The sequence below is a fragment of the Helicoverpa armigera genome, chromosome 19, assembly GCF_030705265.1.
Source record: "Helicoverpa armigera isolate CAAS_96S chromosome 19, ASM3070526v1, whole genome shotgun sequence".
Classification (NCBI taxonomy): domain Eukaryota; kingdom Metazoa; phylum Arthropoda; class Insecta; order Lepidoptera; family Noctuidae; genus Helicoverpa; species Helicoverpa armigera.
In genome coordinates this window covers 10,183,117-10,199,708 of record NC_087138.1, presented here as the reverse complement: position 1 = coordinate 10,199,708, position 16,592 = coordinate 10,183,117, and the positions used below count along the sequence as shown (strand labels likewise).

The window sequence follows — 16,592 nt, the reverse complement described above, 5'->3', positions numbered from 1 at the left end:
AAAGTCAGAATCAACAGAAACGACCACCAGAAAATTAGAGAGGAAAGATAAAAATAGACACAAAAAGACGAGGCCTGGCTCGTTTATAGAGACAGCCGACTCAAATCTTTTAGAAATAGAAGCTATTAAATCCCTTATTTGTGTTTTAGGCAACAGTGGTCTTTGTCATGACAATATACAGACCCACATTAGTAGTAGGTTGTAGTCTAACAACCAGTCTTACCTAGGGATTATTGGGTTGCTCGGGTAACTGGGTTGAGGAGGTCAGATAGGCACATGATATAATAGACTAACATTAAGTTCATTTCTGTCAATAAGTACATCATGTATATCTTCAATCTTGCACATAATAATATGTAAGATAACGTGTTAAGTTGTAACTGACATGACTTCAGGGAGTGTTAGCCTACCCCCAGCAATACTTCTCCCTCGATTTATTACAAACATAATGAAGGTTTATATGCCGTTTCCTCGAGACGGACGGACGTACATTCTATTTACGTATATTTAATTTGCAATAGTGTTTATTGATCTGCGTAGGATGAGGGATCTTAGAGGCTATTGTTGGTTTTTCTTTGTAATGAGATTTTTTTTTTGGATAGCGGATATCTTTATATAGGAAATGGAGGTGGGAGGTCAATCCATTATGGATCCATAGGTATCATGCTTCAAAGGTTTCGCCAGTTGAAGGACAATAAATTAGTTAGATACATATGCGGATTAGAAATCTGAGTGGTGTGACTTTCTAGTACTCATAATTGTTACAAGAAAAGTGCGTGGAGCTTCAGTTAGGTATTTTTTTATTTAAGCCTGATTATTTTAGAAAGATAGGTAAAACTTGCACATAATAAATTTACTTCAATAAGACATTGTTATTCTGAACTCTTATCATCTGTATGTCATCTTCATACTCCTCTTACGTTCACCTGACTTCTATAAATAAACCAGCTAAATAACCCAGGTATCAAAATAACTAGAGTCTGATAGATATAAATTAGTTGACGTTGATACCCTTTCAGTTCCGTAAAAAGGCCCTAAGTAGCTCCAAGGTTGAACCCGTATCTTCTTCAAATTAAGACTGACGTAACAATTACTTCAACATCTTTCTAACCTTTAACCTTCCTTCACACACCTTTTGTATTCTAAGAAAACTGAAAACTTGGCCAAATGAGGGGTCTCGATCGCCTTATGATTCATACATCCTTTTGAACTTAACCTCTGTCAAAAAGGACGTACGGTTCCCAAAAAATAAGTCCCGATGTTTCCGGATAAATCTTTTTGCGGTTTTAATTAAACGCCCGCGGTAATTTGTTGTAGACCCACGTATAACTTCCCTACGTTGATTAAATAATCATAAATAACCAAATTAGGACTCCCTTTATTAACATGTTAATGAACGCAGGGAAATGCGTATTAAACTTTTTAATCCCTAAGAATTTTTAATCTTTTGCTGTTAATACCAGCTTTTGGAAACCCTCATAAGATTGTAATCCATTTTACACGTGTCTTGTCTAAATTGGACGCTTTTATCGTCGAAGGCAACCACGTAATCCAGCTTCTTGTGTTTCTAAATTATTTTGTTTTCTACTACTACAGCATCATCATATCTTCAAGCTCTTTTATTCTGGTCTACTGTTAAACAGTAGTTTGAGATTCGGCTTGATCTATAACTTCTGCTTTCAACTTTTCCCTTGCTCACATCAAGTGACAGAGTCTTATACACTTCTATACAGTGTGTAAGGAGTATGGATCCTCTTAAGCATTTGGCTAGTCTACGTAATGTTAAGATTGACTTCAGTGGTTTGCAGAACATTATGTTGACGATATAATTTGCTGTTACAGGAGCGGGCTCGAATGTCGGGCGGCGGCGGCGGGGGCCTCATGTCGTGTGTGCGCGAGGGCTCGCTGGAGCCGCCTTACCGACCGCCCATCTCCGACACACACAACCATGGTGAGTACCAGGGCAGCATCATACTACAGCAGTTACTGCAAGTCACATAGTCACGTTATACTCATGTCGTGTGTGCGCGAGGGCTCGCTGGAGCCGCCTTACCGACCGCCCATCTCCGACACACACAACCATGGTGAGTACCAGGGTAGCATCATACTGCAGCAGTTACCTACAGTCACATAGTCACGTTATACTCATGTCGTGTGTGCGCGAGGGCTCGCTGGAGCCGCCTTACCGACCGCCCATCTCCGACACACACAACCATGGTGAGTACCAGGGTAGCATCATACTGCAGCAGTTACCTACAGTCACATAGTCACGTTATACCTACTCATGTCGTGTGTGCGCGAGGGCTCGCTGGAGCCGCCTTACCGACCGCCCATCTCCGACACACACAACCATGGTGAGTACCAGGGTAGCATCATACTGCAGCAGTTACCTACAGTCACATAGTCACGTTATACTCATGACGTCTGTGCGCGAGGGCTCGCTGGAGCCGCCTTACCGACCGCCCATCTCCGACACACACAACCATGGTGAGTACCAGGGTAGCATCATACTGCAGCAGTTACCTACAGTCACATAGTCACGTTATACTCATGACGTCTGTGCGCGAGGGCTCGCTGGAGCCGCCTTACCGACCGCCCATCTCCGACACACACAACCATGGTGAGTACCAGGACAGCATCATACTACAGCAGTCTACAGTCACATAGTCACGTTATACTCATGTCGTGTGTGCGCGAGGGCTCGCTGGAGCCGCCTTACCGACCGCCCATCTCCGACACACACAACCATGGTGAGTACCAGGACTGGTCCTTCCAAATAACCCACTTACGCTCATGTTACCAGGAAAACTTCATGGTCCAGCAGTCACGGCTAACTAATATTTACACAGATTTCATTCAATCGTTTATTTAGAGCAAATGAGATAGTCTTGGTAGTATTTAACACCATGACTATTATGCTGGCCTGGTGTTTAAAGTACCAGCAGTCACGGCTAACTAATATTTACACAGATTTCATTCAATCGTTTATTTAGAGCAAATGAGATAGTCTTGGTAGTATTTAACACCATGACTATTATGCTGGCCTGGTGTTTAAAGTACCAGGTTTTCAAACACAAGCGTGCGAGTGCTGTTCCTACGTCAGGGAGGACCTACTAATGTAATTTTACTGTATGTATCTATAAAACCAAAGACTAAGTTAAGGTGAAGGAAAACATCTTGAATAAATAACTTGTTTGTAAAGTCTAAAATCGCCAATCCTTGACCATGTGTGCTGAATTACGTTCATTCCTTCCCGAGCCCTACAGTAGGACAATGAAAAGGCTGATGAAAGAATGGTAGCTTCATAGTCATAGCAATCATACCTTTGTAGGAACTCTAGACTATTAATAAAATATACCTATCTTCACGTCACTAAAGGGTCTTATGTTCCCGTCAATAACATAACCTATTAATAAAAACTGGCACCTTGGGAAGCATTGGAAAAATTATTACTCAAGGTGAGGCCGTTTCATGGCCATCAAATTAAGTTCACAATAAAACAAAAATGTACGCATGGCTGTTAATAATAGAAAACCTCTGTTTAATACATACTTACAATTGAGAGATCTTCGAAGTGATGTATCCAATCAATTTTGTAGCTGACAAATCCCCAACAATTTTCGAAGGGTAACCACCCTTCGAAAATTGTCACAATCCCCCAAAATTAGTCACAATAGAATTCTCCTTGCTGACCCCAGATTTAATGAACGATCTATAATCGTAAATCTATCGTATAATCCTTGGGGTAAACAACCCCATAGGTTTTTGTTGGCATCATAAAAAGCAAGGAAATTATTAGATAGGGAGGTGGATAGAAATCGCCTTTAAATAATATTAGTAGTAATAAAACATGTGTTTATAATGGTCTGCCTACCCCAAAGTCAGCCCCTTGCTGTCACCATAGTCTTGATCAATCATTATTAAACATCATAATTCTTACTTATATGATGCGAAAGTGTACATACTACTTTTTATTATTAATGGTACATACTACTTTTTATCCGATTTGAAAAAGGTCGCGGAAAACAGCAAATCTCCTATGTTTTATTGTAACGTCACGATTGCAGTCTTTTTAAGTACAGGTCTCCTCACGACCTTACTTTACCTTAAGTTCAGAGCACCAAAGACTCACTTTCGTCCACCCCTGATTCAGACAAAGGACATAGCACCCACTGGATTTCTATACTTTTACTAACCCCCTTTTCTCATGTTTCAGGCGAAGGGCGTACGGGGCGTTTTCTCCGGGGCCTCCGACGCATGTTCAAGAGGCGCGGCAGTGGCGCCCGCGCAGACGCCTCGCCCGACCCCAAGAGCAGTTCCACTTCCGAACTGCTGGACGCTGACCGACATGCTAGACGAAAGTAAGATGGGATTTTATGTGTAGGAATACTGGTAGAATTATGACCCATCTTAAATAGTCGTGGTGACATACACAGTACTTAAAGCACCAACATCTCAGGTATAAAGGTGTGGGTCCAATTACAGAACAAATACGAAATGACTTAATGACAGATTAAAGGTGAAGGAAAATATTGGGAGGAAACCTGGATTGTTAAGTTTGGAATCATCAACCAGCATTGAGCAAGCTTGGTGATAAACGCTGAAGCCTTCTCTGTGTGAGATGAGGTCTGTGCCCAGCAGTGGAACGCTAAAATGGCTGATGATGATTATAAGGGTGTAAAATTGTGAATATATAAGCCAGTAAATAAATGGTTCAGTTTTCCTTACCGAACATATGTGCATAAACAAACAGTAAATAAACCATTCAGGGCAAATTTTGAGTTTGAGAATTGCTACAGGCTACACAAGCTCGTGAGCATAATGTGGTTTTAAATTATAGGTTCATGTTTTTATAACTTAACTTAAAGTACCTAATCTAAAATTAAACAGTTATGGTTGATAAAAGTATTTTTAAACAATCTTTATTACTCAGTAAACCTAGTTAACTGGTCACGTTGTAGTTTAAATTAATTATAATTTCAATAAACAATTATGTTATCACTACATAGTATCGAAAGGTCAATGTAACTTAGATGTAGTTTCAGAACTACTAGCGCCATCTATCCAGTTGAGTGCATATTACTAAGTTACTTTCGATCTTCAGCTTGGATCTATTTTCATACTTTTATTACAATTTTTTTTCAACTGAAAATTAAAACGGTATTGATTGCAATAATGACTTCGCACATTTTCCCGCATAAATTAAACGTCCGTTTTTTCTTAAAACAATGTTAACTTTGAAAAGTGTGTTTGAAAATTCGTCGTAAGTAAACAGTTTTTTGAAAACCGACGTCCATATTGTCCCTGAACTTGGCCTTAAAATTCTAGGAATCCTGATTACATTTGACAAGGATTCTTTTGGTGTTTAATGGACTTCAAGGAGTAACTATTTAAATTGTATGAATGTGTAACCTGTGCAGTATTAGTCGGTTCGTAAATTACATTTTTATTTAGCTTTTTTCCAAACATGTTTAATAATTGATCTTCTTCTATATCCACAAAGGGAGGGTGCGTACGGCAGCGGGTTATCCGTGTCTCATGACTCGGTGTTCACGGGCGAGCGGTCGGGAGACGAGTCGAGCGACGAGAGACCCACTCCTGCGCACGGGCTGGCGCACGTCGCCACATCGCATCGGGTGAGTACTGAATAAGTCTACTAGGAGGAGATTAGGTATTGAGCAGCATATATCAATAGGAAGAGCAGGCATGCATTTTGCCTAGAAGTATTCTTGGTCGATCTTACAGGAGACTAGCTATAAAATAAATCATTCACGATCTAAGTGAAGAGCAGAAAAGAACATAGGCACTTCAAATTTATAAGTAAATACATAAAAGATAAAAAAAAATTAAAGCTTTAATCTTAGCGACTTAATGAGTCAGATATCCGATCTGGCGATTTCAATAAAGCCTTCTTGACGATTTTTGAAGAAAATATATGTATGTATGTCTAGAAACTGTACCTATTTCAACTGGCTGATCGAGGGAACTAAAAAGTATCTTTCTTCTCAGGTTTAAACTATCTATAAACGTTTTAGCGTGAATACGCAACAGTCAGACAGAATAACTTATGCACTTATAACATTTGTAAGGATTATCAACTAGGAAGAACCTAAAAATAAACACAAAATATTACATAACAAACGTATGTATAGTGTGACAAGTCTACAAATGAGATTATAACTAAGGCGCCACTTCTGACGCGGATGTGTAAGCTTATTTACTGCTTAGACGTCACCGCAGTTACTTACGAAAAGTAAAAATAAACTTATGCGATTACTTAAGACTTTACGTACTCTGTAAGAACATTGTTTAGAAAATATGTCTAGTCTGGTTCAGCTCAGAATAATCTGCCTAGCATTTTTCTATGTTAGAGTCTGTTTCCAGTGCTCCTTGTAAAGCACTAGTACACAGCTACATGCGGTCAGACTGGAAGCCGACCCCAACATAGTTGGGAAAAAGGCTTGGAGGATGATGATGAGTGTGTTTCCAATCTACATGGAGCGACCACTTATTTATCTGATCTTTTAGCAATATTAGACAGTTAACTTTTTCGTTCAATCCTGGGTCAGGCAAGTACCTACGCAACTTTTCTAAGTTTGTATGTACTTTCTAAGTATATCTTGGACACCAATGATTGTGTTTCGGATGGTACTTTAAATCGTAGGTCCGGGCTGTTACTTAACATCCTTGGCAGGCCTTACGGGAAGTCAGAAGCCAGTAGACACAAGTCTTACCAAGGGGTTAGGAGTTCCCTACGTAACTGGTTTGAGGAGGTCAGAATAGCTCAAACAAAACTGAAAATGATTCCACCCTAAAAACAAATACACTCTTATTTCTTATTTTCTCTCCTCTTACAAGATTGTTATTCACATAGAGAGATGTACTCGTATTAATGAAAGACAATGTTTAGAGTCACTTGGCTATTGTTATCTGAGGAAGTCCTCTGCGTTACTCTCATAACGTACAGACTTAATGAGTTTATTTTCATTTTCACTACTGTTTTTTTAAGGTGAAATGTCGCGTTTTTTTTGTGTAGAGCTAGATTAATTGAAACTGAAATACTTACTATTTTAGTCACATTCAAATCCAATCTTGAAGTTAATCATCTCGGAATATAATTTGCTTTCGTTTACCTACTTACTACCTTAACCAGCGATCTATAGGTACCTACTCCTATTATACTTGAAAACTGAATAAGCTGTTTGTTCGGTTGAACGTGCTATTCTAAGGAATGGGCCTAGCTCTGATATCAGGCCATTTGGTCTAAGGCCGGATTTGTAAAATTACTTCCTTATAGATTAAATAACGCCAGTCTAACCAAGGGGTATCGGGTTGCCCGGGTTACTGGGTTGAGAAGGTCAGATAGGCAGTCGCTTCTTGTAAAGCACTGATACTCAGCTGAATCCGGTTAGACTGGAAGCCGACCCCAACATGGTTGGGAAAAAGGCTCGGAGGATGATGAGATAGCTAAATAACCAATGAACTTTTACTACGTGGAGTATCCCAGCCCCAGGGCTACGATTCAACTTCGCTATGTTGAATGATTAGATAAAAATTATTCACTGAAGCTATGACCTCTTGTCTCAATACAAAGTACGATACCCACAAATTCCACTTTCAAACTCATTTCGGATGACTACGTAAAAACTATAAATACTGAATCAGCCTCTATCTTCCGGATTTCTATAACTTATCTATCCGCTTATTTGCGATTCTAGATTGAAGACATAATTGGGGCCCATATCAGACCTTTTGTAGAACAGATAATCGGTCCAATTTTATAAAGGATTTTCTGACCGACTTTTTGTAGGACGTAGAGCTACTGTCAAAATTCAGTCTCTAGCAAATGAACTTATGGATAGGTCATAGAAATCCACTGTATATCTATTCAAATAGAAAGTACTTAAATAGTACTATCTCATGGTACTCTTACACAACTTCGTAAAATGACCGGTCATTGTGCGCTCTTCAATGAGTTGCGTTTTGCCGGTCAAAATGTGAAATACTGTTTTGTAGCTTCGAGTGTGGGATAAGTGGGTGTAGTTAGATTGAGTATGTTAAGGCTCATGTTTTAATGTTTTTTTTCCTGTTTTTGAGTAGGCTAAGAAATATTTTGGATTAGTATCGATTTTTTGTTACTTTTCCTTAAAACTTTCTGTTTGATTTATAATATTAATAAATGATGAACAATTACGTTAGATATGAATGGTTAACTTAAGTATTACGAAATATTACGATACATTTGAACATTACTTTTTTGTTATCCCAAACATGTGACTTAAATTAGAAGTATTGTTTTTTAGATCTTATAATTGTGGCTCCAAAAAAAATCGCTGCTATATCCTAATGTCTTATTGAACTTCTTCACCCAAAATCCTATATTTCTTTAATATAGGTTCCTAAGAAAAATTACCGAACAAAAGTGAACCAATAATCTCGTTATTGTGAACCCGGGACACGCCCAGACGCGAACTAATTAATACATTTATTAATACCACATAACAACATCACGTAGTTGCCGTAATAATTCAACCATAATATTGTTCAACAGGATAGTGGTAGAAGTTCCAGTGTGTGCAAATGTGGAGCGAATCAAGTTAAGCTATAAAAGCTTCCACATATCTATGTATATTTACAAGTTCGCGCCATAACTTTGCACTTCTGAAGTTAGCCATTCAATTATCGTAAAGCTTTGATTGCGCGAATTTGTCACAAAAATATGAACAAAACTTACATGCATTGAATGTGTGTCAAACTTCAGAAATGGGTTAATTTATTTATTTAACGCGAGCTGTATAAGTATTTTATTGCTGAATAGTTTGTTTGTTTGATTTCACGCTCTAATCCCAGAAACCACTAGTCCAACTTGAGAAATTTTATCAGGGCTCGATTATTACCTATCGATGAAAGTATAGACTACTTTTTTATAAGGGTGCGTTAAGTTATTATCATGGGCGAAACCGCAGTCAAAAGTTAGTAATTTTTATTCTATTGTAGTAAAGTCTCATCTGTGTAGAGGTTGGAATTGTTTTAATTAGTCCCTTGTGAACAAAGATTTATATGGTATCAGTTCTATGTAGCTAGTGTAATAAACCTTGACCTATTTCCAGTAACTTTGAGAAATTCTTCCATCTTTGATTCCTTTTACCGCTGACTAGAAGATTTCAAGTATCTACATCTTTCTTTATTAATACACAGACAGATTATCATGTAGCTGTCACACCGTCATGCTGTCACATTATCATGTAGTTAGCAAAACAAATGAACTGACTAAAAATCGACAATCGAACGGACATCAAATCGATTCAAAAAACCAGTATCGAGATAATCGCAAACCTTCTGCACACGATTACATAATGCTGGCATGTAGTAACGCGAAATCTACACGAGATCGAGTTCCGTTGCTCAGTTATGCTCTCTCGAACACAGTCACAGTTGTGTTGGATTCGCGTGTGTTGCGGACCTAATTCAAGTTATTTTTTTTTTCCTCCAACGAATGGGATGAATCACCCAGTCTGAACCGAGACCGCGACTACGCCCGGCGTTCAAATGTTCGATATTTAAGAAGTTTTCGAATTTAAAAGTGTTCTGTGTTCGAAAAAAATATTGTGTGTTTTAAATTTGAGTGTTGTATTTGGAAAAAGAGGTTTTTATGTTATTAAGTTTTCTGGTTCTAGTGTTATTTAAAGTTTGTTTTACATACCGGTACAAGTTTGTTATAATCGATGTAAAAGTAATAACTTAATATGCTATAATCTCTTTGGGATTGAACTGATGTACACTACATACACTTGGCATTGAATCAGCTTTATAAAGCTTTTAGCCTTGCTCATATGGCTAGGTCGACGAGAACATTATTAAAACTACGTCCAAAGAGTCTAAGGAATATACTGGTACCAAAATACAGCTAAAAACATAACAAAAAAGTGACGTCAGACCGTCTCGCCGCCACCCTTGGCTGCGTGAATTTTAAAATAGCGCTAATTTTAGACTAATTAGCCAGCTTAATGTTTTGCGTCTGCCTTTCATATATGGAAACTGGGTTCGGTTGTCTCTGACTCATGTTAGGCTTCCGATCAATAACATTTTATATGGCCAGTTTATATATTGGCTTGTTTTGTTTTTCCGAAGTTCTTTTTGTGAAATTACGTCATCGCTTTGTTTTGGTTAAGTTTAAAAGTTGAATGTTTGTTTGGGATCTTTGAAGTAAATAGATGTTTATTATACCTTTTTAAAGGTGTAAATATGGGTTAAAATGTTAGGTATTAGAGTTAAATGAAGTTCAAGCAAAACAAAATATTTAGACATTTAATTTTAACAATTGGTTGGTTCTTAAATAAAAAAAGCAGTATGAATATTTACACTAGCGTGCAAGAAATAGAACTAACAACTAAAAAAACTGGAAAAAAACTATTATTTAATTAAGTTTATTTAAAAAACTGTACAAGAAGAAGTAAATAAATAATGCATTTGGTATGTCTTACAGAATTTTTCACATGATAATGACACGCGAAGCTTACAAAAACCAAACGTGTTCGTTTTAACTCTGAAAACTTTAACAAAAAGATATAAATCGACAGCTCGTTATAAGTAGTTAAAGACGTTACTAACCATAATGTTTTAGTACTTTTTGTGGAAAATTATAAGCTATATTTTACAGTCAGTTAAAAGCTGAATTCTATTAATATATGAATTCTGAACAGGTACATTCTCTCTTGAAACTTTTAGTACTTCAGTAGGATTAAAAAGATATTTTTTTAACGAAAGCTCCTAGAGCACAATACTAAAAAGTTAGTCCTATGGAAAAAACCTAGCAACAAACTCTACAGACACTCTTTTATGGTGAACTGAATTCTAGGAAGGCCTCAGATGCCAAGAGTCCATGGTATCATATATAAGGTTGCAAAAACTTAATATTGGAACAATATTACTCTGTATGACATGCGGTCGACCTTCGAGGTTAAGCGTCATATGCAGCGGTGAGTCTACGGATGGGTGCCCATGACCTTTTTCTATATCGGTTAATAGAGAGGATCGGCGTCTATTGCGGTTAGATGACACACTCATTATTATGTTAATAATAGGTTTACCACAACTTAAGGTACGTAAAAAAATTGTTACTCTATTTTTTTGCAATCAAGTGTATACAAAATATTTAGGGCAAATTTTTTAAAGATATAAAGTGATTTATTCAAAGCAGCTTAAAAATTAAGTTTACAAAAGAGAGCCCCAAAAAGCCCGCCCTTCACCACTTCCTATGTGTTTTTCTGGGAAGAAGAAATGGTTGAACCAATTCCCCCGTTTGACAACCAGTCTTACCCAGCGGTATTTTGTCACTCCAGTAACTGGGTTGAGGATTTCGCTTCTTGTAAAACACTGGTACTCAGCTGCATCCGGTTAGACTCGAAGCCGACCCATAGTTGGGAAAAGGCTAGGCAGATGATGAAATATTGGTATAAGATATTTTGAGCACTTTTTTGAGATTAATGTCATACGTTATTATAATAAGATTAAAACTAATGCATATTAGCACATATTCCTACAAAACTTGGCAAGAATAAGCTGTATAAGATGGAATTCCTAAGTTAATGCAGTTGACTCATTTATTTTGCTCGCAGCGTGGGTGGCGTGGGTCGGCTCGGATAAAGTTGTTTTATATAGTTTTTTTTTTACTATTCTGCATCTACAATCTACATATAAATGTGCAGTTTGTTGCGGAAAATAAGAATTGCATCTATCACAATTAATCTCTTGATTTATCTTCTTTTAAAACTGCTGCAAAATATACTATTTTCAGGAATTGCAGTGTGAGTTAAAGTAATTATTATTTATTTACAAATATTGAAACATAGCTTATTATTCTTGTTCATGTATTCCTCTCACGAAAAATTAAACATGGCAAAAATATCATTTTCGAATTCAATCTGCGCTTGATTTTATGGTAGCGTTAACAGCAACTAACGTCCAAGAACTTTACATTATACAGTGTACTACTGTTCGGCTAATGGGAGATAAAAAAAAAATCAAAATCACCAGTCATTTATACATATTAGGCTGCAAAACATCGCTTTTCTTTTCTTTCACACTTCCTATGTGTTGTTGCTGTCAAAGTGAGAACCTCCTTTTGTTGAAGTCGGTTTAAAATACTTAATATTATTAAAATTCAACGTCTTAAGTCTATATCCAGTGTTTACGTCACAATAAGAAAGTAAAACAAACACCCGAGCAGTCGTGGAATTAATAAAAATAATTATTACATAACCACAAGATTGGAGGCTATATTTAATATCTTATATTCGTTCGCAGTTTTAAACGACTGCTTATGTTTTTTTGTTTGTTTTTGAGACTGTTAAACTTTCTTCGTAATATTACTGGCGCCTCTTAGAAATTGCACTGTCATTTAAACGATTGGTTACCTGTTATAGTGCGAATGACTATAATATGCATTCTGCCTATTACTTATTTATTCTCCGGTCGTGTCGGATTGCCGTCCCATCGGGCTATGAGAGTGAAGGAATGGTGAGTGCACCAGTGTGTGCGCAAATGCTTGTGCAGATGGCTGATCTCCTTATATGAGAACAGTCACCGAAGATACCACCCGTAAGCTAAACTAAGCGTTGTTTAAAAATATGACAAATAAAACAACATTTTTTTCTTATAACCTAAAATAAAGTAGATCAAAATACAAACCATAGAAAAAAAATTGTTCTAAAATAGACTATATCTATAGACAAAAGAATATCTGCCAAAAAAAATCTTTGAACAAAAAGTTCGTTACCTAATCCCAATATAGACACAAGGAACTGGTTTATGTTAAGGTATCTTTATATCATGCACATAAATAACACGAGATCTTATATGTTTATAGCCGTCTAGACATATAAAATATTATAATTAGATACGTCTAAGAAGTGTCGGGGCAAAACTGATATTTGGACAAATTGATAGAAATTACGACTCTTTCTCACGTGATAAATTCCTTGATAAAATTGGGTGTCAAACATCCGTTTTTTTGTAATAAACCTTTTTAGTCATACAGCACATGTCTAGTACTTAGATGTTAATAGGTGCATAAGGTATATTACTGAAATACAAAGCTGTACTTATTTTTATCAAAATTGATCTGAGTCAGATAATCGTGTGATGACTAACTAACCGCTTTCCCGCGGTTTCACCCGCGTCCCTTAGGAACTACTATCCGTACCGGGATAAAATATAAACAAAACTAAAAGAATTTTTCAAACCGGTTCTGTAGTTTCGGAGCCTCTAGAGAACCAACAAACAAAAAATTGTTTCCTCTTTATTATATTAGAATACTTAACCGATATCAGCAAAGTTAAGAAAAGGCGAGCCCCATAAAGATTAGCCATAGTTATTACTAGAAAACTATATCTATCATAGAAAGAGGCGAACTTCTAACTAATATAATAGTTTTCAGACGGGATCATGAAAACTTAATAGTTATACCTATATAAAAGTTTTCTAATAACGTGAACTAAAGAAGTTTGTTCTTCTATATGTGGCTATGTTTTATGTAATGCAAGTAAAATTGCTTTTGTGTGAAATCTAAGTAATTTTGGTCAGTTTGGTATGGATAATTGTGGTTTATGTAATTAATTTTGTATCTTCATATTTTTGGTTGGAATAAAATACTTTATTCTGTCGCATTAGTATAAGCAAATACCACTTATCCACTACCACTTTTATTTTAAATAAGTTTAAGTATATAATTAAGTCTCTATTTATAAATATTTAGCTATTTTTAAATGGTAATTGTTGGAGTAAAAGTTTATAAGTATTATAATGTTTTTTTTAAGCGTGATGACTCACGATACGAATAAATGTCACTATTGCATCGTTTGACGAATAGTTAATCCGGACAACGCATGACTTAAAGAGACGGCTTTAGATAAATGGTATTACTTATTACAAAAATGTTAATCAGGTGGTTTTCTTAAACACGTATCGAACGTCTGTTTAACTTTTTTCTGTAATAACACTTAATGTTTTTATTACGCTCCTTGAGTTACATCTCCCGTGATTCTAATTAACCTGTGCATTGTGCAACAAAGCCTCTTACTACTAATTTTGACATTAACTCCATACAAGTAATGTCAAATGCCTATCTCTAGTAACCAAATAAACAGATAGATATTTTATTAGATACTTCGGATTTCCATAACTGATCCATCCATTTTTTTCGATTAAAGATTGAAAATCATAATTTGTATGAAGATAATGTTAAATGCCTATCAATCAAATCAAATCATTTATTTCATTTAGGACTTGACAAGCACTTATGAACATCGAATATTATAAATAAGTTTGATTCTAGTTGCCCATTCCAAAAATAGCTTCCTACGGAGAACAACGGGCAAGAAACTCCATGGTTACTCTTTTTAAAATATAATAGGTGTTACAGTCTGTTGATACATATACGATAATAACGAATAAAAACCGCCGATAAATAATCTTAGACCAATGCATCATCGCTCAGCTGTCACCACAACTCACAAATACCAGAAGTGCTACTTCCTAACTAGCTGCAGTCAGGCAGAGCTAGTGGACGCATGCGCAATGCTCTCCAAATTCATCCGACGCCGCTCTTTTCACGTTCGTTAAGCACGTTAGGTGATGGACACACTGGTTATTAGGTTAAGTTGGTGATAAGTAACAAACTCAGTGTAATTGGCGTCTTTAAGAAATGAAAATGTCCCTTGGGTTTTAGGAAATTCCCATAAGTAACAATATTCAGCCGGTATAAAAATGTTAACCAATTTAATTAGAGTTTGTTGTTTCTGTTAATTTACTTTAAATAATTGATAGACTGCCTATTAGGGTGCTAAGTAACCTGGCATTAGAAAGCTCATACACAGTGAAGCCCCACCTTTATCTTTGTATTTTTTTCAATGTTTAAGGATTTATGTTTAAGTTCGTGATCGTGAGTGAAGAGGAATTTTATTTACCCAATCATCAAATTACAGAAAAATCGATAGGCCATTTAATCTGTAAACTCTTCGATTTCAACAATTCGCTGAACGCTAATCACCTGATACAATGTCTAATTGTTCCATCGGATCTTCGGGAAAAAAGTCACAAATCACATTGCAGAAAAATACCACTATTTCACGGTAATTCGCCACTGTGCACGAGCCGTAAGAGACGATACATTAATTTCAATGCTCAGTACCGTTTCGCTTGATGCCTCTACTTTCCAAAATTCTCTTCACAAAGTATGTATTCGTCTCACAATGCCAGTGGTTTTGATTCTTTCTGTCGTGCAACAGTGCGTATTTTCCGTGTCTAAAAAAAAAAATAAGCTGTCAAAAGTTTTAGCGCGGATTTTCAAATTTGGAATTTGTGGTTCTCATTCTTTGGTTACGGAAAGTGAATTTGCATTGGTAATTTTTATTAAGTTGCTTTTTGATAAGTGTCTGGCCCGGGAAGGTGTGCTTAATTTTAATTTAAGCATAAAAGGTCTTGTGGTCGAAGAGCTTTTGGTCTCTTCACACTTAAAAGGTACGAAATGACTCGTGAATTATCCAACGTTTAAACATAAAATGTGTTCAAAGCATATTTCAATGTTACATTCACAATTACGTGTCATAGAGAATGTGATGATAAGGCAATTAAGTTTTTTTCACAGCATCCAAGTAATGTTGTCTTACATTTAAATAAATAATAATTGTTTACAATAACTATAATTTTTTCCGTAACTGGGGAATGAGGACGAAAATATTTTTTTTCTAAATTCTAGTCACGTAAAAAAATAAATGTGAATACAAGTTCAAATTTGGAATACCTATCGGCCATTTGTAGTGGTGACGTAACAAAAATGGCGCGAATTTCGGAGGCTATCCGAACTATTTGGAACATGGCCTGGCTGTTGGCAACTAAAGTCTTTTTGGTGAATACTCTTTTATATACATTTTTTTATGTTTTATTAATAAATTGAAATCGTACAAATAAAGACATTGAAATATTGTAAATATATTTAAATTATGTGCATGTGCAATATAAATTAATATTTTTGACCGTTATAGACAAGATCATCGAGCCATAGCAGCCTTGATATTTTCGTAAAATATGCACGATCCGTTTGCATTTTGTGAATGCAGTTGATAAAATCGATATTTTTAGATTATATAGATATTATAATTCTATATACCATTATATTGTCTTAGGTTTCTATAACCCAAAATATACATAACTCCTTAAGTATTGTTTAGTAACTTATGTAAGTTTCTCTGAACACGTGTCTCTACAGAGATTGCGTAATTCAATTCTAAGCTTTCGTAGAACAATACAACATACCAAAACATTTTGTATGCTCACGACTTTTTGAAGGATTAATGTTTTTTCCCTTATGTTACAATAAATGCTAGGTAATTCTTTATTTTTAACATTTGAACCTTACAATTATATTAGATTAAGATTTTTGACAGACGTAGGTATTTATGTGAAACACCTATCCAAAATATACACACTCATTATTTTAATATCTTTAGACCGGATAAATGTTACTTACCTAATATTACAAGTTATTCTATTAAATCAAATTATTATGTTCAGTAGTTACTACATATGTTTAT

General features: G+C 35.9%; 1 protein-coding gene across 4 annotated transcripts in view; it reads left to right on the top strand.

Moving 5' to 3' along the window:
- LOC110373944 (uncharacterized) overlaps positions 1 to 16,592 on the top strand; it is a 146,786-nt gene that overhangs the window by 96,484 nt on the left and 33,710 nt on the right. For 2 of the 4 annotated variants that reach the window (XM_049841644.2, XM_021331441.3), the window contains exons 3-5: positions 1,843 to 1,951; positions 4,217 to 4,361; positions 5,504 to 5,636. In XM_049841644.2, the coding sequence (XP_049697601.2) occupies positions 1,855 to 1,951; positions 4,217 to 4,361; positions 5,504 to 5,636 (375 nt within the window). In that variant the 5' untranslated portion in view covers positions 1,843 to 1,854. Of the gene's footprint in view, positions 1 to 1,842; positions 1,952 to 2,659; positions 2,751 to 4,216; positions 4,362 to 5,503; positions 5,637 to 16,592 lie in introns of those variants that run through there. The other 2 variants (XM_064039538.1, XM_021331444.3) reach the window with 2 other exon arrangements.